The sequence below is a fragment of the Bos taurus genome, chromosome 15, assembly GCF_002263795.3.
Source record: "Bos taurus isolate L1 Dominette 01449 registration number 42190680 breed Hereford chromosome 15, ARS-UCD2.0, whole genome shotgun sequence".
Classification (NCBI taxonomy): domain Eukaryota; kingdom Metazoa; phylum Chordata; class Mammalia; order Artiodactyla; family Bovidae; genus Bos; species Bos taurus.
In genome coordinates, this window is record NC_037342.1 from 18068984 (window position 1) to 18096367 (window position 27384).

General features: G+C 39.6%; 2 protein-coding genes across 4 annotated transcripts in view; one reads left to right on the forward strand and one right to left on the reverse strand.

Moving 5' to 3' along the window:
- Nucleotides 1–27384, reverse strand: part of C15H11orf65 (chromosome 15 C11orf65 homolog) — a 120109-nt gene that overhangs the window by 54848 nt on the left and 37877 nt on the right. For all 3 annotated transcript variants that reach the window (XM_015474607.3, XM_059875076.1, XM_059875077.1), the window contains one exon: nucleotides 20063–20152. In XM_015474607.3, the coding sequence (XP_015330093.1) occupies nucleotides 20063–20143 (81 nt within the window). In that variant the 5' untranslated portion in view covers nucleotides 20144–20152. The remainder of the gene's footprint in view (nucleotides 1–20062; nucleotides 20153–27384) is intronic.
- Nucleotides 4098–6590, forward strand: LOC101902366 (axin interactor, dorsalization-associated protein-like). The gene has a single exon (XM_059875075.1). The coding sequence runs from the start codon at nucleotides 4274–4276 to the stop codon at nucleotides 4679–4681; it is 408 nt and encodes a 135-aa protein (XP_059731058.1). The 5' UTR covers nucleotides 4098–4273; the 3' UTR covers nucleotides 4682–6590.

The following is a 27384-nucleotide window of genomic DNA, read 5'->3' on the forward strand; positions in this document are numbered from 1 at the left end:
ATAGATGGGGAAACAACAGTGACAGATTTTATTTGGGGGGGCTCCAAAATCACTGCAGATGGTGACGGCAGCCATGAAATTAAAAGACGCTTGCTTCTTGGAAGAAAAGCCATGACCAACCTAGACAGCATATTAAAAAGCAGAGATGTTACTTTGCCAACAAAGGTCCATCTGGTCACAGCTATGTTTTTTACAGTAGTCTTATATGGATGTGAGAGTTGGACTGTGAAGAAGGCTGAGTGCTGACGAATTGATGCTTTTGAACAGTGGTGTTGGAGAAGACTCCTGAGAGTTCCTTGGACTGAAAGGAGACCAAACCAGTCAATCCTAAAGGAACTCAGTCCTAAATATTCATTGGAAGGACTGATGCTGAAGCTGAAGTTTCAATACTTTGACCACCTGATGTGAAGACTGACTCATTGGAAAAGACTCTGATGCTGGGAAAGATTGAAGGCAGGAGGAGAAGGGGATGACAGATGATGAGATGGTTGGATGGCATCACCAACTGGATGGACATGAGTTTGAGCAAATTCCAGGAGTTGGTGATGGACAGGTAAGCCATGGCATTGCAAAGAGTCAGACATGACTGAGTGACTGAACTGTCTGATTGACCTTGTTCCCCATTACTCTAAAACACCTAGCCTGATAGAATGTTGGTCTGGCATTTTGGATACTCAGTTGCAGTTATAGTTTCAGTGACAACACTTTTCAGACTCCAGTGATGTCCTTCATGTTATAGAATATGTTCTGAATTAATAGCCAACCAGAGTTTATGAGTTTGAAATTTAAAGGGTGTAAATGAAAGTAGCTCCCTTTCAACACTGTCTCTAATAATCCACTAGTGAAGATTTTACTTCTCATCCTTGTGCCTTTGTTTTCTGTGGATATAGAGGTCTTTGCACCCACAGGAGGCTTCCCAGGTGGCACGGTGGTAAAGAAGCTGCCCGACAATTCAGGAGGCACAAGAGATGTGAGTTCAATCCCTGAGTTGGGAAGATCCCCTAAAGGAGGAAATGGCAACCTGCTCTAGTATTCTTTCCTGAAAAGTTCCCTGGACAGCAGAGCCTGGCAGGCTACAGTCCATGGGGTTGCAGAGTCGGACATGACTGAGCAACTGAGTACACACACCCACCACAGAGGAATGCTTCCACCAAAGCACACAACAAAAAGTTCCGTTAAAATGGAAACTGATACTGTCACCTGGTCATTTTGAGTTCCTTATGTCAGTGAATCATCACACCAAAAAAGTAGAGGGGGGCTTAAGTGGAAAAAGTGGCTGTATAAATGAAAAAGGGAACAGCAGAGTAAGCATTAAAGTGATGTAATGTGAGACATATTTAGTAAGTTCTTGTTGACTTTGAAGATGGAAGGAGGCCATGAGTCAAGGAATGTGGGCAGTCTCTAAAGCCTGGAAAGGGAAAGAAAACAAATTCTTCCGTAGAGTCTACAGAAAGAACACAGTATTGCTAATATCTTTAAATTTTTGTTGTTTAAAGCTACTGAGATTTTGGCAATTGTTTTAGCAGCAGTAGGAAATAAATATAAGTGCTTAATCTTTTACCTAGTGTTTATATTAAAGATATCTTGGGCAGAGTATGACTCAGCAGGAAGAAGAATAAAAATCATTAAAAGATAAAACTCTTTGATGTACTCTGCATCATACGAAATGCCGGGCTGGATAAACCTCAAGCTGGAATCAAGACTGCCAGGAGAAATATCAATAACCTCAGATATGCAGATAGAAACTTGAAAACATTATACTAAATGAAATAGCCAGAGACAAAAGGACAAATATAGAAATTACCTAGAATAGACAAATTCATAGATACAGAAAGTAAAATAGAGGTTACCATGGCCTAGTGGGCAGGGAGGATGGAGAGTTATTGTTCAGTAGCTACAGGAGGTTCTGTTTGAGGTGATGTAAAAGTTCTAGAAACAAATAGTGGTAACGGCTACGTAACATTGTAAATGTAATTCATGTCACTAAATTGTACACCTAAAAATGGTTATGGTAAATTTTATGTTATGTATATTTACAATAAAAAGTGAATACTAATTGTTTAAAGCAATAAAAATAATGTCTTCTTATATTTAAAACAAAAACGTAAGTGAAAAATATTTGACAACAAAAAGCACAAAAGGGGAAGATGATAAAGGGAGCTAACCTGTTTTAATATTCTCGCATTGTTCTGGAAAGGGTAAAATTACTAACTTAATGTAGGTAGAAATTAGTCAAGGATACATATTGTAAACTCTAAGTCACCCCATTAAAATAATATGTAACTTTCATGATAATCTATTGCTACATAGCAAACTACCCCCAAACTTTCTGATGTTGAAGAACCACCATTTTATTATGCTCAAAATTAAGGGTGGCAAATTGTGGTAGGCCATAGTAAGGATGGAGACGGCAATGGCACCCCACTCCAGTACTCTTGCCTGGAAAATCCCATGGACGGAGGAGCCTGGTAGGCTGCAGTCCATGGGGTCGTGAAGAGTCAGACACTACTGAGTGACTTCACTTTCACTTTTCACTTTCATACATTGGAGAAGGAAATGGCAACCCACTCCAGTGTTCTTGCCTGGAGAACCCCAGGGACGGGGGAGCCTGGTGGGCTTCCGTCTATGGGGTCGCACAGAGTCGGACATGACTGAAGCGACTTAGCAGCAGCAGCAGCAGCAACATAGGAAGGATGTCTGGTTCTCACTTCCAGAATGATTGAGACTTCATCTGAGATGGATTGCAAAGCTGGGATTGGCTGATATGACTCAAGTTGGGTCTTATGTCAGAGGCCTCAACTCTAGCTATCAGTCATGTTTCTTGGTTCTTTTTATGTTACATCTGCTGGGGATGGAACATTGAAAATGGCTTTTTCATTTATGTATCTTGTAAGTGGAAAGAAGTAGGTGATAAATCTTGGATGGCCCATCACTATTCTCTATAGGTAGCCTTTCCATTAGGCTAGTCTGGCATGGCAGTTTCAGGACTGTGGTATCCTGAAACTGCCATGAGCAGTTTCAATCAGAATGAGCATTCTATGACACAGACATGGAAACCACAATGCTTCATCTTCTTCTTCTTCTTTTTTTTTTGACTGCCTCATGTAGCTTGCAAGATCTTAGTTCCCTGGGCAAGGATCAAATCTGGGCCCCCTGCAGTGGAAGCTAGGAGTCTTAACCACAGGACCACTGGAGAATTTCCTTTTTCTTTCTTTCTTTCTTTCTTTCTTTTTTTAACTGTAATGTTTCTTGTTACCTAGACTCAAAGGCCCCAGAATGTCACATTCTATTTCATTTGTTTTAGTGGTAAAGCCTAAAATAGCCTAAATTGAAGAAGAATAAAGAATGTCACTTACCTCTCAATAGAAAGAATAGGAAATAATTTATGATCATTTTTAATCAATCAAAATAACCAAAAAGTTAATAGAAAAGAAAAAAGGTATTAAAATACAAGGACATCCAACCAGTTCATCCTAAAGGAGAGCAGTCCTGGGTGTTCATTGGAAGGACTGATGTTGAAACTCCAATACTTTGGCCACCTGATGCGAAGAGCTGATTCATTTGAAAAGACCCTGATGCTGGGAAAGATTGAGGGCAGGAGGAGAAGGGGACGACAGAGGATGAGATGGTTGGATGGCATCACCGACTCAATGGACATGGGTTTGGGTGGACTCTGGGAGTTGGTGATGGACAGGGAGGCCTGGCATGCTGCGGTTGACGGGGTCACAAAGAGTTGGACACGACTGAGCGACTGAACTGAACTTTCTATATAAACATTTTTTAAATGGACACACAGCACTAATCACAAATAACAAGTGATAAACTGGATTTTGGCTTCTGATTTAACATGGCAAAGAAGAAGGATGTGTGCTTATCTTCTCCAGTGAGAAAACCAAAGCTGTTGAACAACCGTTGACAGAAGGATGCTGGAACACACCAAAAAAAAAAAAGATACCCCACACCCAAAGACAAAAAAAGTCACGGAGAGACAATAGGAGGGGTGCAATCATGATAAAATCAAATACCATACCTGCCAGGTGGGTGATCCACAGACAGGAGAATAATAATACTAAAGAAGTTATTGCAGCTTCAGAGCCGCAAAGTTTGGCTGTGGCGGCAAATGGGCTTGGGCGGCTCCTTGGCGGGTGGCGGCGGTGGCCGTAGCGGTTCCTCCTGGCCCTGTTAATGTCGGGGCCAGGCCCGGGGAGGATGGCGCCCTAGAGCCCAGCCTTTCCTGGGGGTAGGGGCGGGAGGGGACAGGTGGGGACCGGCCATGTCGGAGGTGACCCGAAGTCTGCTGCTGCGCTGGGGCGCCAGTTTTAGGAGAGGCGCCGACTTCGACTCTTGGGGCCAGCTGGTGGAGGCGATAGACGAGTATCAGATATTAGCAAGACACCTACAAAAAGAGGCCCAAGCTCAACACAATAATTCTGAATTCACAGAAGAACAAAAGAAAACCATAGGCAAAATTGCAACACGCTTGGAATTACGAAGTGCAGCTTTACAGTCCACACAGTCCCAGGAAGAATTTAAACTGGAAGATCTGAAGAAGCTAGAACCAATCCTAAAGAATATTCTTACATATAATAAAGAATTCCCATTTGATGTTCAGCCTGTCCCTTTAAGAAGAATTTTAGCACCTGGTGGAGAAGAGAATTTGGAATTTGAAGAAGATGAATAAGAGGGTGGTGCTGGAGCAGGATCTCCTGATTCCTTTCCTGCCAGAGTTCCCGATACTTTATTACCAAGGTTGCCATCAGAACCAGGAATGATGTTACTCACTATCAAGATTGAGAAAATTGGCCTGAAAGATGCCGGGCAATGCATTGATCCCTATATCACAGTTAGTGTAAAAGATCTGAATGGCATAGATTTAACTCCTGTGCAAGATACTCCTGTGGCTTCAAGGAAAGAAGATACGTATGTTCATTTTAATGTGGACATTGAGCTCCAGAAGCATGTTGAAAAGTTAACCAAAGGTGCAGCTATTTTTTTTGAATTCAAACACTACAAGCCTAAAAAAAGGTTTACCAGCACCAAGTGTTTTGCTTTCATGGAGATGGATGAAATTAAACCTGGGCCAATTGTAATAGAACTATACAAGAAACCCACTGACTTTAAAAGAAAGAAATTGCAGTTATTGACCAAGAAACCACTTTATCTTCATCTGCATCAAACTTTGCACAAGGAATGATCCTGACATGAGTATCCTGGAACTTCTGTGAATCTCACCACTCCATAGAATCCATCATTGCTCTGTGTAGCATATGCACCCATCAACAGGCAGGAAGCAACCCGGACCCAGGCCGGCAGGCCAGAGTGAGTCCATTACAAGCTGTAGCACAGAATTCAAAGTCCAGCGTCACTGACATAACAGACTCTTTGGATACAGGCTTATTGTAGATCTTGAAACGTTTTCACTTTCCTATTAATTGTGCAATTAATAGTCTCTTTTCTAATTTACCACTACTCCTGCCCAACTTCCTGGAACAACACTGTTGTGGGTGGGATGTGCTCATCTTCAAATGTAATACAGCAATAAGAATGTGCTAGAGTTTACACACCTGTCCACTTCTGCTCCAGTATGCTCTTTAGCTTTCCGAGTTAATGTCAGACTTTGGGTTGATGTGGGGAGACGAGCATGAGACTGCTAGAGGAAATGGGACCAATTGTGCTGCCCAAGGTCAGTCTGGAAGTTTATAGGCTGTTCCTTAAGAGACAGCCTCAGTTCACCCCGATCTCATGGTTTTCCTGCCTAGAAATCGTGTGCCTTGGCCAGTCTCCCACATGGGAGTGTTCGCAGGTTGTAGCTGGAATTTTTCCAGATGACCAGATTGTTCTTTTGAAAGTGAGCATATTTTTAGTCACGTTGATTAGCTTTTTTCCTACGTCACATTCTTATTCTTTCTGATAGTGATTCTAGGGTTAATGAAACCATCTCAGAATAATAACAAATTCTTGGTGGGTTTATAATGTCTTCTAAATCATGTAATCTAAAAATAATTTGAGTCAGATGCTAATGAGATACTGCAGGAATAACTGCTGTTTTTCTGACAACTGATTGTGAAACCTTAAAACCTGCATACCTCTTCTATAGTGATGAGTATGCAAATCTGGAGATATTCTATTTTTTTTTTATATAGGTAGATAGGATTGCCATTTATTTCCTATTTAGATACATTGACATTCATCCATATGGAAATATGCAGGTCATTAGCTTATTATAATTTGACTATTTACATTCTTTTGACTTAATAATGGGGCCTAAGTAAAACTTTCATAGTACATACACGGTGTATATTTGTTACACAGAACATGAAGATTTGGGGTGGGCGTTCTGTGGGTTAGATGTGGAGCCCACATATTTAATATTCACTATTTTAAATGACCAACACTAGAACGAGCAAAATGCAGTGCCAGCACTTGGCCTATTTTTAAACTAGTGTAACAAGCCTAGTCATACCATTCAGTATGTTTGCTTTTTAAAATAAGTAACCATAATTCAGTTCCAGCTGTTACACTTCAAGAGACCTCGTCTCCACTTTCAGCTGTCTGTCCAGTCAGTTCTCTTTACTATGATGATGTAAAAATTCTCAACAAAATTGTCTTGCCTCTCATCTTCATTAGATTAATTCCAAAATCATTCTAGCCACAATTATCTTGAAGGGATGAAGAATTTGCCTTAATAAATTACTTTGTTGTTCATGCAAAAAAAAAAAAAAGAAGTTATTGCACTATTGTGAAGGTTCTGAACCCCACATCAGGCTTCCCAGCCTGGAGAATCTGACAAAGGGGACTGGGAATCCCCAGGGAATCTGGCTTTGAGAGCTAGTGGCATTTGATTATAGGTCTTCCAGAAGACTGGGGGAAACAGAGACTACAATCCTGGAGGGCACAAACAAAATTTTGTGCACACCAAGACCTAGAGGAGAGGAGCAGTGACCCCACAGGAGACTGAACCAAACTATTTGCTTGTGTTGAAGGTCCTTCTGTGGAGGCATGGGTTGGTAGGGGCTCCCCACAGGGATGGGGGCATTGGAAGGTCTCCCGTGGTGTAAACCCTCTTGGAGTTCACCATTAGCCTTACAATAGAGCCTACAGACCCTAGGGCTGGTTTGCCTCAGTTCAAACAACTATCAGGAAGGTAGTGCAACCCCACCCAACAGCAGATAATTGGGTTAAAGCTTTACTGAGCAAGGCCCTGCCAACCAGAGCAGACTATTTTTCCCAACACCAATCCCTCCCATCAAGAAGCTGACACAAGCCTCAGCTTCACCCATCAGGGCTCAGACAGAATAAGCACAGTCTCACAGCAGCTAAAACAAAAACCATATTAAGGAAAGTTAATCACAATGAAAAAACAGAAAGGTATGTCCCAGACACACGGACAAGATAAAATCCCAGAGAAACAACTAAATGAAGTGGAGATATGCAACCTTCCAGAAAAAGAATTCTGAATAATGATAGTGAAGATGATCCAGGACCTCAGGAAAAGAATGGAGGCAAAAATTGAGAAGCTGCAAGAAATGTTGACCAAAGACCTAGAAGAAATAAAGAACAAACAAACAGAGATGAATAACACACTAGAAGGAAATCAATATCAAGACTAACAGATAGAAGAAGAATGGATAAATGACCTGGAGGACAGAATGGTGGAAATCACTGCCACAGAACAGAACATAGAAAAAAGAATAAAAAGAAATGAAGACAGCCTAAGAGACTCCCTGGACAACATTAAATGCAACAACATTTGCATTACAGTGGTCCTAGAAGAAGAAGAGAGAAAGAAAGGAGCTGAGAAAATATTTGAAGAGGTAATAGCTAAAAACTTCCCGAACATAGCAAAGGAAATAGTCAACCAAGTCCCGGAAGCACACAGAGTCCCAAAAAGGATAAACCCAAGGAGGAACACACCAAGACACATAATAATCAAACTAACAAGAATTAAAGACAAAGATAAAATATTAAAAGCAACAAGGGAAAAACAATGAATAACATAAAAGGGAACTCCCATCAGGCCATCAGCTGATTTCTCAACAGGAGCTCTACAAGCCAGAATGGAATGGCATGATATATTTAAAGTGATGAAAGGGAAGAACCAACAACCAGGAATGCTCTACCCAGCAAGACTGTCCTTCAGATTTGATGGAGAAATCAAAAGCTTTCCAGACAAGCAAAAGTTAAGAGAATTCAGCACCACCAAACCAGCTTTATCACAAATGCTAAAGGAGCTTCTCTAGGCCAGAAACACAAGAGAAGGAAAAAATCTACACAAAGTGAAATGAAAACAAATTTTAAAAAATGTTAATAGGATCATATGTATTGATAATTACCTCCAATATAAATGGTTTAATGCACCAACCAAAAGACACAGACTGGCTGAGCTGATGAAAACATATGCATATATGCACCACTTACCACATCACTCTGCTTGACCTCCTCAAATTGTATGTAATTATTTTATATTGTTAAGTTAATCATGTTTCCATTATGGCTTACAATTGTAATTATCTTTTTTGTCTGGCTATTGATTGTGAAAATTAATAAACATCTTTTACTCTTGTGATTATGTAATTATTAGTCATTTAATACCATTGTATCATGCTTGGTCAACAGAAAAGTAATATAACTCTGTATCACCAAAAGTGGGATCTAAATAGAAAAACCTGTAATCACTTTTTAAAATCCAGATGCATGTCAGAATTATCTTGATATTTTTTGAAAATCCAAATGTTCAGGTATTGCTTTTTTCTCCAGAGCTTCAGATATGTTTCTAATCAGCAGCCATGTTTAAAAACAACTGGACTATATCATGACCTTTTACTTTTATCTAGTTAGTTTCACTTTTTCTATTTCATATTCAGTACTCCCATTTCTTTTAGTTTACATTCTCCAATTTCTGCATCTCTTTTTTTTTTATGTTCTTTCTCAAGCCTTCATCAAGTGTAGTAGAAAAAATTTTCTATAGGTATGTATAAGTATGTACAATATATATATTTTAGAAAACTTATAAATTCTTGCCTAACTAAAAAAATTATGACATCTTGATTCCACTTATTTGACTTAATATGAATAGAAGGCTAGATTTCTAATTAAAAAAATAGATATGCAACAAGCAACAAAGACTTACTGTAGAGCTTAGGCAACTATAGTCAATATCTTGTAATAACCTATGATGGAAAATAATTTCAAAAATAATATGTGTATTTGTATAACTGAATCACCTTGCTGTGCACCTGAAACACTGTAAGTCAACTATACTTCATATATATACTTCAACTATATATATAAAATATATATAGAGAGAGAAAAAAATGGATTTTATTAAAATTAAAATCTTATCAAAAACACCTTTACAAGAGAAATGAGGTACCCTGGAAAATATTTTATATCAATAAAGGATTTGTATTCAGGAAATTTGAAAAACTCCTCCAAGTGAATAATGACAAATAGAGGTGATGTAACTTGAGGATTAGAATATTGGAAGAAATGTGAAGAAAAATTTAGGGATATTTATATCCTCATCATATATAATGAGGAGTCAAATGATCCTGTGTACTATGATGGAACAAGAAACAAAAGTCTTTAAAGAAACAAGGTAAGAAATAGAGGGTTTTAAGTAATGACTTATGATACTGAGAGGGGAGGTAAGCAGGGGTTTGGAGGATAAGTAAGATAAATTCTTGATTGTCTTTGCAGAAAGTCAACAGTTCACTTCTAAAGCTGATAAATAAAAGGTAATAGGCACATTATTTAGAAACATAAAACTAGTGACTAAAAGATCTAAAATAAAACATAGTTAAAACTGGTTGCTTTTAGGGTAATATGGTGGAAAGAAGTGAGATGGGGCAAAGACTTGCTTTTTAGTGTAAGTTCTACATTATTTTGCTTATTGTAAAGAATTACACATATTACTTTTGATAAAGATATTTAAAATTACAGAAAAATTCTGTACTCACATTACTATGATTGGGCAAATTATTCAATTATAGGGCCACATAATATGCTAAATTATGCAATCCTTATTAAGAAGTCACCTTCTGGAGCACAAGAAATATCTAGAATCAAGATCAAGTGTATTCTCCTTACATAGAGAATTCAGTTCAGTTCAGTTCAGTCGCTCAGTCGTGTCCGACTCTTTGCAACCCCATGAATTGCAGCACACCAGGCCTCCCTGTCCATCACCAACTCCAGGAGTCCACCCAAACCCACGTCCATCGAGTCGGTGATGCCATCCAGCCATCTCATCCTCTGTTGTCCCCTTCTCTTCCTGCACCCAATCCCTCCCAGCATCAGAGTCTTTTCCAATGAGTCAACTCTTCGCATGAGGTGGCCAAAGTATTGGAGTTTCAGCTTCAGCATCAGTCCTTACAATGAACACCCAGGGCTGATCTACTTTAGGATGGACTGGTTGGATCTCCTTGCAGTCCAAGGGACTCTCAAGAGTCTTCTCAAACACCATAGTTCAAAAGCATCAATTCTTCGGTGCTCAGCTTTCTTCACCATCCAACTCTCACATCCATACATGACCACTGGAAAAACCATAACCTTGACTAGACGGACCTTTGTTGACAAAGTAATGTTTCTGCTTTTTAATATGCTATCTAGGCTGGTTATAAAATTCCTTCCAAGAAGTAAGCATTTTTTAATTACATGGCTGCAATTAGCATCTGCAGTGATTTTGGAGCCCCAAAAAATAAAGTCTGACACTGTTTCCACTTTTTCCCCATCTATTTCACATGAAGTGATGGGACCAGATGCCATGATCTTAGTTTTCTGAATGTTGAGCTTTAAGTCAATTTTTTCACTCTCCTCTTTCACTTTCATCAAGAGGCTTTTTAGTTCCTCTTCACTTTCTGCCATAAGGGTGGTGTCATCTGCATATCTGAGGTTATTGATATTACTCCCGGCAATCTTGATTCCAGCTTGTGCTTCTTCCAGCCCAGTGTTTCTCATGATGTACTCTGCATAGAAGTTAAATAAGTAGGGTGACAATATACAGCCTTGATGTACTCCTTTTCCTGTTTGGAACCAGTCTGTTGTTCCATGTCCAGTTCTAACTGTTGCTCCCTGACCGGCATACAGGTTTCTCAAGAGGCAGGTCAGGGGGTCTGGTATTCCCATCTCTTTCAGAATTTCCCACAGTTTATTGTGATCCACACAGTCAAAGGCTTTGGCATAGTCAATAAAGCAGTAATAGATGTTTTTCTGGAACTCTCTTGCTTTTTCCATGATCCAGCAGATGTTGGCAATTTGATCTCAGGTTCCTCTCCCTTTTTTAAAACCAGCTTGAACATCTGGAAGTTCACGGTTCACATATTGCTGAAGCTTGGCTTGGAGAATATTGAGGGTTACTTTACTAGTATGTGCTGCTGCTGCTGCTAAGTCGCTTCAGTCGTGTCCAACTCTGTGCGACCCCAGAGACGGCAGCCCACCAGGCTCCCTCGTCCCTGGGATTCTCCAGGCAAGAACACTGGAGTGGGTTGCCATTTCCTTCTCCAATGCATGACAGTGAAAAGTGAAAGTGAATTCGCTCAGTCGTGTCCAAATCTTAGCGACCCCATGGACTGCAGCCTACCAGGCTCCTCTGTCCATGGGATTTTCCAGGCAAGAGTACTGGAGTGGATTGCCATTCATGAGTGCAATTATGTGGTAGTTTGAGCATTCTTTGGCATTGCCTTTCTTTGGCACTGGAATGAAAACTGACTTTTTCCAGTCCTGTGGCCACTGATGAGTTTTCCAAATTTGCTGGCATATTGAGTGCAGCACTTTCACAGCATCATCTTTCAGGATTTGAAATAGCTCAACTGGAATGCCATAACCTCCACTAGCTTTGTTCATAGTGATGCTTTCTAAGGCCCACTTGACTTCACATTCCAGGATGTCTAGCTCTAGGTGAGGATCACACTATCATGATCATCGGGGTCATGAAGATCCTTTTTGTACAGTTCTTCTGTGTATTCTTGCCACCTCTTCTTAATATCTTCTGCTTCTGTTAGGTCCCTACCATTTCTGTCCTTTATCGAGCCCATCTTTGCATGAAATATTCCCTTATTATCTCTAATTTTCTTGAAGAGGTCTCTATGCTATGCTATGCTAAGTCACTTCAGTTGTGCCTGACTCTGTGCGACAACATAGATGGCAGTCCACCAGGCTCCCCCGTCCCTGGGATTCTCCAAGCCAAGAACACTGGAGTGGGCTGCCATTTCCTTCTCCAATGCATGAAAGTGAAAAGTGAAAGTGAAGTCACTCTGTCGTGTCCGACTCTTAGCGACCCCATGCAGCCTAACAGGCTCCTCCGTCCATGGGATTTTCCAAGCAAGAGTACTGGAGTGGGGTGCCACTGCCTTCTCTCCCATTCTGTTGTTTTCCTCTATTTCTTTGCATTGATCGCTGAGGAAGGCTTTCTTATCTCTCCTTGCTATTCTTTGGAACTCTGCATTCAGATGCTTATATCTTTCCTTTTCTCCTTCGCTTTTCACTTCTCTTCATTTCACAGCTATTTGTAAGGCCTCCTCAGACAGCTATTTGTATTTCTTTTCTATGGGGATGGTCTTAATCCCTGCCTCCTGTACAATGTCACGAATCTGCACCCATAGTTCATCAGGCACTCTATCAAATCTAGTCGCTTAAATCTATTTCTCACTTCCACTGAATAATCATAAGGGATTTGATTTAGGTCATACCTGAATGGTCTAGTGGTTTTCCCTACTTTCTTCAATTTCAGTCTGAATTTGGCAATAAGGAGTTCATGATCTGAGCCACAGTCAGCTCCCGGTGTTGTTTTTGCTGACTGTATAGAGCTTCTCCATCTTTGGCTGCAAAGAATATAATCAATCTGATTTCGGTGTTGACCATCTGGTGATGTCCATGTGTAGAGTCTTCTCTTGTGTTGTTGGAAGACGGTGTTTTCTATGACCAGTGCATTCTCTTGACAAAACTCTATTAGGTTTTGCCCTGCTTCATTCTGTACTCCAAGGCCAAATTTGCCTGTTACTCCAGGTGTTTCCTGACTACCTATTTTTGCATTCCAGTCCCCTATAATGAAAAGGACATCTTTTTGGGGTATTAGTTCTAAAAGGTCTTGAGGTCTTCATAGAACTGTTCAACTTCAGCTTCTTAAGAGTTACTGGTTGGGGCATAGGCTTGGATTACCATGATATTGAATGGTTTGCCTTGGAAACGAACAGAGATCATTCTGTCATTTTTGAGATTGCATCCAAGTACTGCATTTTGGACTCTTTTGTTGACCATGATGGCTACTCCATTTCTTTGAAGGGATTCCTGCCCAGAGTAGTAGATATAATGGTCATTTGAGTTAAATTCACCCATTCCAGTCCATCTTAGTTCGCTGAATCCTAGAATGTCGATGTTCACTCTTGCCATCTCCTGTTTGACCACTTCCAATTTGCCTATGCCAAAGCCTTTGACTGTGTGGATCACAATAAACTGTGGAAAATTTTGAAAGAGATGGGAATACCAGACCACCTGACCTGCCTCTTGAGAAACCTGTATGCAGGTCAGGAAGCAACAGTTAGAACTGGACATGGAACAACAGACTGGTTCCAAACAGGAAAAGGAGTACGTCAAGGCTGTACATTGTCACCCTGCTTATTTAACTTCTATGCAGAGTACATCATGAGAAACGCTGGGCTGGAAGAAGCACGAGCTGGAATCAAGATTGCCAGGAGAAATATCAGTAATCTCAGATATTCACATGACACCACCCTTATGGCAGAAAGCGAAGATGAAATAAAGAGCCTCTTGATGAAAGTGAAAGAGGAGATTAAAAGAGTTAGCTCTAAACTCAACATTCAAAAAACTAAGATCATGGCATCTGGTCCCATCACTTCATGGGAAATAGATGGGAAAACACTGGAAACAGTGTCAGACTTTATTTTGGGGGGCTGAAAAATCACTGCAGATGGTGATTGCAGCCATGAAATTAAAAGACGCTTACTCCTTGGAAGGAAAGTTATGACCAACCTAGATAGCATATTCAAAAGCAGAAACATTACTTTGTCAACAAAAGTCCATCTAGTCCAGGCTATGGTTTTTCCAGTGGTCATGTATGGATGTGAGAGTTTGTAAAGAAAGCTGAACACTGAAGAATTGATGTTTTTGAACTGTGGTGTTGGAGAAGACTCTTGAGAGTCCCTTGGACTGCAAGGAGATCCAACCAGTCCATCCTAAAGGAGATCAGTCCTGGGTGTTCATTGGAAGGACTGATGCAGAAGCAGAAACTCCAATACTTTGGCTACCTCATACGAAGAATTGACTCATTGGAAAAGACCCTGATGCTGGGAGGGATTGGGTGCAGGAAGAGAAGGGGACGACAGAGGATGAGATGGCTGGGTGGCATCACCGACTTGATGACATGAGTTTGGGTAAACTCCTGGAGTTGGTAATGGACAGGGAGGCCTGGCGTGCTGCGATTCACGGAGTCGCAAAGAGAAGACACAACTGAGCAACCGAACTGAACTGAACTGAACTGAATTTGCCTTGATTCATGGACCTAAGATCCCAGGTTCCTATGCAATATTGCTCTTTACAGCATCGGACCTTGCTTCTATCACCAGTCACATCCACAACTGGGTATTGATTTTTTTTTTTTGCCTTTTTTATGTAGCCAAAGCAAAATCGTAGAGAATTAGAACTATATTAATTTGCTTTATATTTGCAGCATCACTTTCTTAGTTCTTTTTTCAGAGTTTCTAATCTCTTTTTAAATTCAGCTTCTCAAACTATCACATGGGATGCCATTTCATCTCCAGATACAGTCCTCTGAAAGCCATTCAACATGTTGATCTAAGCTAAATTGATTACCATTTTTATTTCCTTCAGATTCTGTTCTTTCTTTGTCTGTTTCTATATTACTGGTTTTCCTTAAACATCATTCTACATCACTGGTTTTCCTTGAATGCCAGGTGATTGCCCATTAGTAGTGAAGGATGAAGGTATGTGTCAATTTTTCTAGGGAGGTAGTATAAATAGTCTGTGCTTTTATGTAAGTCTACTGTTTTCCCACTGTTCATACTCATGAATGAGAAGAGTGCCTTGGAGATTTGTGAAGTGGGTGGAATAAGTTAATCACCAGACTTTCTCAAAGAAAGTACAGTCAGGTAGTCAGTTATTAAGCCAGGCATCTCTCAAATACTAGAATTCAGAGGGTTTTACTACAGAGTATCAAATTCATGCTAGAACTAGCTTTCCCAGATGGTTCATGCAAATTTTTTAAAGAGATAAGCTTTCAGCATTTGTTTCTTTTGACTATGCCTTGTGGCATGTGGCATCTTAGTTCCTCAACCAGGGATCACACACACAACCTCTGCATTGGAAGTGGGGAGTCTTAACCACTAGGCTGCCAGGGAAATCCCTTTTTTTGTTTTTTTTTGTTTTGTTTTTTTTAATTTTATTTTATATTGGGGTGTATTTGATTTACAATGTTGTGTTAGTTTCAGGTATAAAGCAAAGTGGTTCAGTTATACATATACATGTATCCATTCTTTTTCAGATTCTGATTTGGGTTTTAAGAAGAGGACTGATCACCAGGGAAACTGGAAAATTCCATCTCAAACCCCAGAAGAGATAAGTATTGGGCATTTCCCAGTCATACATGGCATAGTGAAAAGTGAAGTGAAAGTCGCTCAGTCATTTATGACTCTTTGCAATCCCATGGGCCACATAATCCATGGAATTCTCCAAGTCAGAATACTGGAGTGGGTAGTCTTTCCCTTCTCCAGGGGATCTTCCTAACCCAGGGATCAAACCCAGGTCTCCCATATTGCAGGCAGATTCTTTACCAGCTGAGCCATCAGGGAAGCCCAAGAATACTGGAATGGGTAGCCTATCCCTTTTCCAGCAGATCTTCCTGACCCAGGAATTGAACCATGGTCTCCTGCATTGCAGACAAATTCTTTATGGCTGAGCCACTGGGAAAGCATAGGACTACCACCATGTTCTTAACAGGAAACACCCCATTTGGCTTGAGGGGAAGACAGCCATTTTGGTAACCTTTGGTCTTCCACAGCGCATGGAGCCAGAGGAAACTGGCATGGTCAGAGTCTGGGTAAGTGGCAAGTAAGAGACTGGGAAGGTCAGAGTCTGAGAGTGCAAGGCTTCTTCACATAAGATGCCTGGGTCCCTGAGAAGGATCTACAAATACCCTAAACTTCCAAGAAAAAACTGGAGTATATGCATGTTTTCCTAGGGAAAAGGTCCATCCCTTCTCATAGAGCCAAGAGTAGGTTAAAATTCTGAGATCTAGAACAGCACTAAGCCAGTTGGAGACAAGAATGAGGAAGCCACCAGATACACCACCTAGAGCCAGCCATATCTGAGAGCTTGCCAAGCTGTCACTGAAGTTAGAACATGGACTCACAGCAGAGACAGTCAAGCATTGTTTTTCTGCACTTCTTTCTAACTGTACATCAAGTTCTTTCGAAAACAAGGCCCTGGGCTTGGTCCACTGCTATCTTGTATTCATTCTTGGGTATTAATTCACCAACATTAAACCCCAGGATAGAAGATGTGATAAGACAAGACTCCCTCCCCTACAGAGTCTTTTGCTGGTTTCAGTGCTGGACAGTGGTCATCACAGAAAACACACAGGAACTTTTCCCTGGAACTGAGGTGGGATGAAAAGTGCCTGCTGTGAATATTATCATCTTTTTCCTTGACCCGTGACCTCCAGTTTCTGAAGATATAGCAGAAAATAATCTTCCTTGAAGATAAAGGGTAACAAATTCATAAAACAAAAACACAGTCTTCCAAAGCCCTGTGCTTTCAGATATTCTGGGTTTAGTTCAGCTGCCAGATAAAGTGATTGATGCATTCATCGCGATAGCCAGGTAAGCCCACTTTGTACTGTGATAGGCCACTGAGAGCTGGTAAGGGCACTGGAACCCTGATATCACCTGAAAATCCTTTCCTGGGAAGACAGTTTCATGAATGAGATCTTCCAAGCAAATGACACCAAACTTCCCCAGGTGCTCCTCAATCTCTGTGTCAGAGAGATGACTTTATTCTTGACCTTGGCTTGTCTGTGTTTCAGGATGAGCTCCTGAACAGGCTTCAGATCTGGAAATCCCTAGGTCACCTGGGCTTCCCTGGTGGCTCAGATGGTAGAGTCCACCTACAATGTGGTAGACCTGGGTTTGATCGCTGGGTTGGGAAGATCCCCTGGAGGAGGGCATGGCAACTCACTCCACTATTCTTGCCTGGAGAATCCCCATGGACAAAGGAGCCAGGTGGGCTACAGTCCATGGGGTCACAAAGTTGGGCACAACTGAGTGACTAAGCACACAGCACAGGTCACGTAAGTTTCCACTACACAAAGTTTTTTCATGGTTTAAGGGGTTACTTTCATAAAGATACCACTGAAAATGTTCTTCAGATGAAGTCTTGCAATGGTCCTCTGCACCAGTAAATTCACCCCATTATTCCTTTAGGTGCATACAACAAAGACCATGGAATGTTTATCTGGCGCTTCCAAGCTGTGAGGTTTCACTTCTAGTCTTTAGAACCACACTCTGTCATGCAGTTGATGCCAGGAATTATGTAGGAACCATTCTAGTTGCTTATATTTGAGCTCTTTTTCTTTTCTTTGCTCTTTCCTTTGCAAAAGCTCCTCCTTTGCCTGGGTGACTCTGAGGGCCTGATAAGCCTTCCTCTTTTTCAGGACATTTTCTGGAACCAAAGAGATCTTTCTTTCTTGGCTCTTGCTACACCATCTTCCCAACACTTCAGGCTGCTCAGGGTTTGTTTCTTCTTATCCCCAACAGTTAATATCCATCTACCAGCAGATAGTTGACTAATAAGACATATCCACCAGCCTGCAGCTTTTAGTCTTGAAGTGACATTGGAGACAACTGGCATAACTGTTACATGTACAGACTTTCAATTAGCCTCATTGTCTATAGCCATTTTCCTTTTAGCCCTTTAGAATTACTAAATCCTAGGGTTCCAATGACAAACAGGCTATCTCATTAGTGCCTCTTTAAGTATGTCTAGGTAAATATTCTACATAGATATGTCCAATAAGATACTACCATTTATTTTTGGTTTTCCAGACTAAGATAAAATTTATTTACTCATGAACTCCCTTCTCTCTGTTATGGGTGAACTTTCAATATATTGTCACTTCATTTGGATTCTAGAGGGATAGAAAGTGAAAATGTGTGCTCAGTCTACCATTTTATTAAAACACACACACACACTTGTTTACATACAAGCCTCTTCTACTGAAGCTCTTTAAATTCAAGGATGTATTTTAAAGAGCCTAGCAGTGTGTCAGGAATGTAATAAGTGTTCAAAGGTATGTGGCTGATTGGATTTGAATGTGGAAGAGAACAATTACAAAATGACAGAAAAACTTAGGCCTAGACAACAAGCATGCTGTTAGATACCAACAAAGGAATAATAAATTTTAAAGAAAAAAAAATTTTTTAGTGTTGGAAATCTATTGTTATGCCCTAGCATAAGAAGCAACAGTTAGAACTGGACGTGGAACAACAGACTGGTTCCAAATAGGAAAAGGAGTACGTCAAGGCTATGTATTATCACCCTGCTTATTTAACTTATATGCAGAGTACATCATGAGAAACGCTAGGCTGGAAGAAACAGAAGCTGGAATCAAGATTGCCAGGAGAAATATCAATAACCTCAGATATGCAGATGACACCACCCTTATGGCAGAAAGTGAAGAGGAACTAAAATGCCTCTTGATGAAAGTGAAAGTGGAGAGTGAAAAAGTTGGCTTAAAGCTCAACATTCAGAAAACAAAGATCATGGCATCCGGTCCCATCACTTTATGGGAAATAGATGGGGAAACAATGGAAACAGTGTCAGACTTTATTTTTTTGGGTTCCAAAATCACTGCAGATGGTGACTGCAGCCATGAAATTAAAAGACGCTTTCCTTGGAAGGAAAGTTATGACCAACCTAGATAGCATATTCAAAAACAGAGACATTACTTTGCCAACAAAGGTCTGGCTAGTCAAGGCTATGGTTTTTCCTGTGGTCATGTATGGATGTGAGAACTGGACTGTGAAGAAGGTTGAGCGCCAAAGAATTGATGCTTTTGAACTGTGGTGTTGGAGAAGACTCTTGAGAGTCCCTTGGACTGCAAGGTGATCCAACCAGTCCATTCTGAAGGAGATCAGCCCTGGGTGTTCTTTGGAAGGAATGATGCTGAAGCTGAAACTCCAGTACTTTGGCCACCTCACGCGAAGAGTTGACTCATTGGAAAAGACTCTGACTCTGGGAGGGATTGGGGGCAGGAGGAGAAGGGGACGACAGAGGATGAGATGGCTGGATGGCATCACTGACTCGATGGACTCGAGTCTGAGTGAACTCCGGGAGTTGGTGATGGACAGGGAGGCCTGGCGTGCTGCGATTCATGGGGTCACAAAGAGTCGGACATGACTGAGCGACTGAACTGAACTGAAGCATAGGCAAATAATGGAAACTATTTTTCAAGACATCATTAACTGTTATGAAATTATTTTTGTGTGCTAGAAACAGACACACCACTTTTACAGAGTGTTGATACTACCCTAGAGAGAAAAGAATTCATTTTACCTCTTGGCTCTCACCTAATCCAGTAAATCAACTTGGAATATTCCTTATTGGATAAAAAAACCACAGAGCATACTGTAACACAGCAAGAAACTACTACATTAATCCAGATATGCATTATGTCCTCAAGAATAAGTACTCAATAAATATTTAATGAGTGAATGTATCCCTAACACTTGCTTGCAAACCTGATTCCAGAGTCAAGAAATAAAGTTTTCAGAGGTGAAAACCAAATAAGTGATGATTTCATTATAGTGGCCATTATCAAAGTACCTGACCTAGATCAGAAACTCAGTAAATATTTGTGAGGCTAATAAGATAATTACTGTTAACTTTTTCAAACTTTAAAAAAGTCTACTTATCAAGCAAATGCTGGTGTATAACTCTTTAATATAGTAATACTGAAAGCCATTGAATTTTATAAACAGTTGAACTATGTATCAATTATATCTCAATAAAGCCGCAAAAAAAGAAAGAAACTCACAAGAAAACATTTCCAGGCCTTCTGAATGACTCTGGCAGCTCTGTCTTTCCTTTCAAATTCTGATTCTTGTTTCAAAGCCATGTGAAAGTCCTAAAATAAAATAAACAAAGGAGTATAATTTTAAATTATATACTCCATCATGAAACTGTCACTAGAACTACATGAAATTCAAATAGAAAGTACAAAGGAAATACTGAAAATGATATTTGGCATCAAAATAACTAAAATAAACATTAAAATTGACACCTTTAACTGATAGCCTCTGTTCCATTTTGCTTTTTATTGAAGTATAGTTGATTTACAATATTATATTTTTTTCATTATTTTTAAAGATTATACTCTATTTAATGTTACAAAATAATGGCTATATTTCCCTGTGTGTAAATTATATCCTTGTTACTTTTCTATTTTATGCATAGTAATTTGTATGTCTTAACCCCCTACCCCTATTTTGTTCCTTCCCTTTTCCCACTCTTCACTGGTAACCATTAGCTTGTTCTCTGTACCTGTAAGTGTGTTTCTGTTTTGTTATATACATCATTTGTTTTAGTTTTTAGATTCAGCACATAAGTGATAATATAGAGTATTTGTCTTTGTCTGACTTTTTCACTAAGCATAATAATCTCTAGGTCCATTCACATTGCAAATGGCAGAATTTGTCCTTTTTGATAGCCAAGTAATATTCCATATATATATATACATACCACATTTTCTTTATCCATTTATCTGTTGATGGACATGTAGGTTGATTAACTATCATGGCAATTATAAATAATGCTTCTAAAAATAGCGAGGTGCATACATCTTTTTGAATTATTGTTTTCATTTTCTTTGAAAATGAAACTCAACAGTGGAATTGTTGGATCATATAATAGTTCTATTTTTAGTTTTTTGAGGAACCTCCATACTGTTTTTCACATTAGCTGCACCAATTTACATTCCCACCAACAGTGTATGAGGGTTCCCTTTTCTTCACATCCTCACAAACATTTGTTACTTGTAGACTTTTTGATGATATCTGGCATCTGGTCTCATCATTTCATGGGAAATAGATGGGGAAACAAAGGAAACAGTATCAGACTTTAATTTTTGGGCTCCAAAATCACTGCAGATGGTGATTGCAGCCATGAAATTAAAAGACGCTTACTCCTTGGAAGGAAAGTTATGACCAACCTAGATGGAATATTGAAAAGCAGAGACATTACTTTGCCAACAAAGGTCCGTCTAGTCAAGGCTATGGTTTTTTCCAGTGGTCATGTATGCATGTGAATTGAACTGTGAAGAAAGCTGAGCACCAAAGAATTGATGCTTTTGAACTGTGATGTTGGAGAAGACTCTTGAGAGTCCCTTAGACTGCAAGGAGATCCAACCATCCTAAAGACCAGTCCTGGGTGTTCATTGGAAGGACTGATCCTGAAGCTGAAACTCCAATACTTTGGCCACCTCATGCAAAGAGTCGACTCATTGGAAAAGACCCTGATGCTGGGAGGGATTGGGGGCAGGAGGAGAAGGGGACGACAGAGGATGAGATGGCTGGATGGCATCACCAACTCGATGCACATGAGTTTTGGTGAACTCCGGGAGTTGGTGATGGACAGGGGGACCTGATGTGCTGTGATTCATGGGGTTGCAAAGAATTGGACACGACTGAGTGACTGAACTGAACTGATCCTGACAGATGTGAGATAATATTTCATAATTTTGATTTGCATCTCTCTGATGATTACCAATGTTGATCATCTTTTCATGTGCCTGTTAGCCACCTATCTGTCTTCTAAATGTCTATTCAGGTCTTCTGCCCATATTTTAAATTGGATTATTTGTTTTTTGATATTGAGTTGTATGAGTTATTTACCTATTTTGAATATTACTGCTATTGTTTATACCATTTGCAAATATTTTCTCACATTCTGCAGGTTGTCTTTTAGTTTTGTTGATGGATTTTTTTTGCTGTGCAAAAGCTTTTAACTTTAATTATGGCCTATTTGGGGTTTTGGGGTTTTTTTGCTTTTATTTCTTTTGCCTTAGAAGAATGATCCAAGAAAATATTGTTATAATTTTTATCTAAGCATGTTCTGCCTATCTTATCTTCTAGGAAATTTATGATTTTAAGTTTTACATCTAGTTTTTAAACCATTTTGAGTTTTTGTATACGGTGTGAGGAAATGTCCTAATGTCATTGTTTTACATGTGACTGTTCAGTTTTCCCAAAATAACTTGTTGAAGAGACTGTCTTTTCTTCATGGTGTATTCTTGCCTCCTTTGTTGTAAATTAATTGATGGTAGATGTTTGGGTTTAATTCTGGGCTCTCTATTCTTTTCCATTGATCCATATGTCTGTTTTTGTTCCATTATCAAACTGTTACAATGACTGTATGGTGTATCTAAGGTCTGGAGGTTATGCCTTCAGCTTTATTCTTTTTTTTCAGGATTGTTTTCAGAATTCAGGATCTTTTGTGGCTCCATTTAAAATTTATTTTAACTTTTTATCTTGAAATATAGTTGATTAATGATGTTGTGTTAGTTCTAGGTGTACAACAATGTGATTGAATAATCAGATCAGATCAGTCGCTCAGTCGTGTCCGACCCTTTGTGACCCCATGAATCGCAGCATGCCAGGCCTCCCTATCCATCACCAACTCCCGGAGTTCACTCAGACTCATGTCCATCGAGTCAGTGATGCCATCCAGCCATCTCATCCTCTGTCATCCCCTTCTGCTCCTGCCCCCAATCCCTCCCAGCATCAGAGTCTTTTCCAATGAGTCAACTCTTCGCGTGAGGTGGCCAAAGTACTGGAGTTTCAGCTTTAGCATCATTCCTTCCAAAGAAATCCCAGGGCTGATCTCCTTCAGATTGGACTGGTTGGATCTCCTTGCAGTCCAAGGGACTCTCAAGAGTCTTCTCCAACACCACAGTTCAAAAGCATCAATTCTTAGGCGCTCAGCTTTCTTTATATTCCAACTCTCACATCCATATATGACCACAGGAAAAACCATAGCCTTGACTAGATGGATCTTTGTTGGCAAAGTAATGTCTCTGCTTTTGAATATGCTGTCTAGGTTGGTCATAACTTTCCTTCCAAGGAGTAAGCGTCTTTTAATTTCATGGCTGCAGTCACCATCTGTACTGATTTTGGAGCCCAGAAAAATAAAGTCTGACACTGTTTCCACTGTTTCCCCATCTATTTCCCATGAAGTGGTGGGACCGGATGCCATGATCTTAGTTTTCTGAATGTTGAGCTTAAACCAACTTTTTCACTCTCCACTTTCACTTTCATCAAGAGGCTTTTGAGTTCCTCTTCACTTTCTGCCATAAGGGTGGTGTCATCTGCATATCTGAGGTTATTGATATTTCTCCCGGCAATCTTGATTCCAGCTTGTGTTTCTTCCAGTCCAGCATTTCTCATGGTGTACTCTGCATATAAGTTAAATAAGCAGGGTGACAATATACAGCCTTGACGAACTCCTTTTCCTATTTGGAACCAGTCTATTGTTCCATGTCCAGTTCGAACTGTTGCTTCCTCACCTGCATACAAATTTCTCAAGAGGCAGATCAGGTGGTCTGGTATTCCCATCTCTTTCAGAATTTTCCACAGTTTATTGTGATCCACACAGTCAAAGGCTTTGGCATAGTCAATAAAGCAGAAATAGATGTTTTTCTGGAACTCTCTTGCTTTTTCCATGATCCAGCGGATGTTGGCAATTTGATCTCTGGTTCCTCTGCCTTTTCTAAAACCAGCTTGAACATCAGGAAGTTCACGGTTCACATATTGCTGAAGCCTGGCTTGGAGAATTTTGAGCATTACTTTACATATACATATATCTATTCTTTTTCAAATATTTTTCCCATTTAGATTGTTATAAAATATTTAGCACAGTTCTTGATGCTATACAATAGGTCCTTGTTGGTTATCCATTTAAAATATAGTAATGTGTACATGTCAATAAACTCCCTAACCCTCCTCCACCATCCTTCCCCTCTGGTAACCATAAGTTCATTCTCTAAGTTTATGGATCTGTTTCTGTTTTGTGAATAAGTTCATTTGTATCATTTTTTTTTTTTTGGATTCCACATATAAGCAAAATCATCCAATATTTGTCTTTCTCTGTCTGACCTATTTCACTCAGTACGACCTACTTCACTCTAGGTCCATCCATATTGCTTGCAAATGGCATTATTTCATTCTTTTTAGTTCAGTTCAGTCGCTCAGTCGTGTCCGACTCTTTGTGACCCCATGAATGACTGAGTAATAGTCCATTGTATATATGTACCACATCTTCTTTATCCATTCACCTGTTGAGGGAACATTTCTATTGCTTTCATGTCTTTGATATTGTAAAGAGTGCTGCTATAAACACTGGGGTGCATTAATCCTTTTGGATATATGTTTTTATCTGGATGTATGCCCAGGAGTGGGATTGCAGGATCATGTTAGCTCTATTTTTAGGTTTTGAAGAAACTTCCATACATTCCCACCAACAGTATAAGAGGGTTCCCTTCTATCCACACCTTCTCCCACATTTATTGTTTTTGTTTTTTAACGATAGCAGTTCTGACTGGTGTGAGGTGACATATCATTGTAGTTTTGATGTACATTTCTCTAAGTTAGTAATGTTGAACATCTTTTTATGTGCTTCATGGTTATAGGTATGTGTTCTTTGGAGAAATGTCTACTTAGGTCTTCTGCCCATTTTTTGCTTGGATTGTTTGTTTTTTGATATTAAGCTCCATGAACTATTTGTAAATTTTGAGACTAATCCCTTGTTGGTCACATCATTAGCAAATGTTTTTTTCCCATTCTATAGGTTGCCTTTTTGTTTTGTTTATCATTTCCTTTGATGTACAACAGCTTCTGAGTTTAATTAGTCCTATTTATTTTTGGTTTTATTTCCATTACACTGGGAGACAGAAAAAAATTCTGCTGCAATTTATCTCAGAGTATTCTGTTTAGGTTTTCCTCTAAGACTTTTATAATGTCTGGTCTTACATTTAGATTTTTAATCCATTTTGACTTTAGTGTATGGTGTTAGAGCATGTTCTAATTTCATTTTTTTGTTTGTTTGTTTTTACATGTAACTGTCTGATTTTCCCAGGGCCATTTATTGCAGAGACTATCTTTCCTTCATTGCATAGTCTTGCCTCCTTTGTTGAAGATTAAATGATCATAGGTGTGTGGGCTTATTTCTAGACTTTCTATCCTGTTCCATTAATCTCTATTTCTATTTTTGGCCAGTATCATAATGATTGGATGACTACAGCATTGTAGAGTCTGGAGTCTCTTATTCCTCCAGCTCTGTTTTTCTTTCTCAATATTGCTTTCACTATTCAGAGTCTTTTGTGTCTTCATACAAATTTAAAGATTTTTTTTTTGTTCTAGTTCTGTGAAAAACGCCCTTGATAATTTTATATGGATTCCCTGAATCATTAAATTTCCTTGAGCAGTATAGTCATTTGGACAATATTGACTCTTCCAATCCTAGAGGATGGTTTATCTTTCCATCTATTTTGTCATCTTTGATTTCTTTCTTCAGTGTCACAGTTTTTGGAGTAAGGGGCTGTTGTCTACTTAGGTAGGTTTATTCTTAGGCATTTTATTCTCTTTGTTGCAATGGTAAATGGGATTGTTTGCTTCATTTCTCTAGTATATAGCAATGCAACATATTTTTTGTATTAATTTTGTAACCTGTAACTTTACCAAATTCACTGATGAGCTCTCATAGTTTTTGATAGTGTCTTTAGGATTTTCTATATATCGTATCATGTCATATGCAAAGTGTGACAGTTTAACTTTTTCTTTTCCAATCTGCATTTCCTTTATTTCTTTTTCTTCTATGATTGCCATAGCTAGGACTTCCAAAACTATGCTGAATAAAGGGGCAAGAGTGGACTGTTCCTGATCTTAGAGGAAACTCTTTCAGCTTTTCATCATTAACTATGATGCTAGCTGTAGGTTTATTGTATATGACCTTCACTGTACTGAAGTAGGTTTCCTCATGCCAACTTTCTCAGTTCAGTTCAGTCGCTCAGTCCTGTCCAACTCTTTGTGATGCCATAGACTGCAGCACACCAGTCTTCCCTGTCCATCACCAACTCCCAGAGCTTGCTCAAATTCATGTCCATCGAGTCGGTGATGCCATCCAATCATCTCATCATCTGTCGACCCTTTTCCTCTTGCCTTCAATCTTTTTCAGCATCAGGATCTTTTCCAGTGAGTCAGTTCTTCCCCTCAGGTGGCCAAAATATTGGAGTTTCAGCTTCAGCATCAGTCCTTCCAATGAATATTCAGTACTGGTTTCCTTTAGGATTGACTGGTTGGATCTCCTTGCAGTCCAAGGGACTTTCAAGAGTCTTCTCCAACACCAAGTTCAAAAGCATCAATTATTCAATGCTAAGCCTTTTTTATGGTCCATACATGAAACTGGAAAAACCATAGCTTTGACTATATGGACCTTCATCAGCAAAGTAATGTCTCTGCTTTTTAATATGCTGCCTAGGTTGGTTATGGCTTTTCTTCCAAGGATCAAGAGTCTTTTAATTTCATGGCTTTCTGCTATAAGGGTGGCATCATCTGCATATCTCATGAATTCTGAAAAAGTCCATGACTCTCAACAGTCTACTCCAACACCAAAGTTCAAAAGCATCAGTTCTTCGGCGCTCAGCCTTCTTCAGAGTCCAACTCTCACATCCATACATGACTACTGGAAAAACCATAGCTTTGACTAGACGGACCTTTGTTGGCAAAGTAATGTCTCTGCTTTTTAATATACTGCCTAGGTTGATCATTGCTTTTCTTCCAAGGAGCAAGCATTTTTAATTTCATGGCTGCAGTCACCATCTGCAGCGATTTGGAACCCAAGAAAATAAAGTCTGTCATTGTTTCCATTGTTTCCCCATCTATTTGCCTTGGAGTGATGAGACCAGATGCCATGATCTTGGTTTTCTGAATGTTGAATTTTAAGTCAGCTTTTTCACTCTCCTTTTTCTCTTTCTTCAAGAGGCTCTTTAGTTCTTCTTTGCTTTCTTCCATAGGTGGTGTCATCTGCATATAGAGTTTACTGATATTTCTCCTGACAATCTTGATTCCAGCTTGTGCTTCATCCAGCCTGGCATTTCATATAATGTACTCTGCATATAAGTTAAATAAGCAGGATGACAATATACAAGCCTTGATGTACTCCTTTCCCAATTTGGAAACAGTCTGTTGTTCCACGTCTGGTTCTAACTATTGCTTCTTACCGATTTCTTATGAGGCAAATAATGTGGTCTGGTGTTCCTGTCTCTTGAAGAATTTTCCACAATTTGTTGTGATCCACACAGTCAAA

Excerpts from the sequence above, each read along its gene's own strand:
- LOC101902366 (XM_059875075.1), top strand. The coding sequence starts at position 4,274 with ATGTCGGAGGTGACCCGAAGTCTGCTGCTGCGCTGGGGCGCCAGTTTT.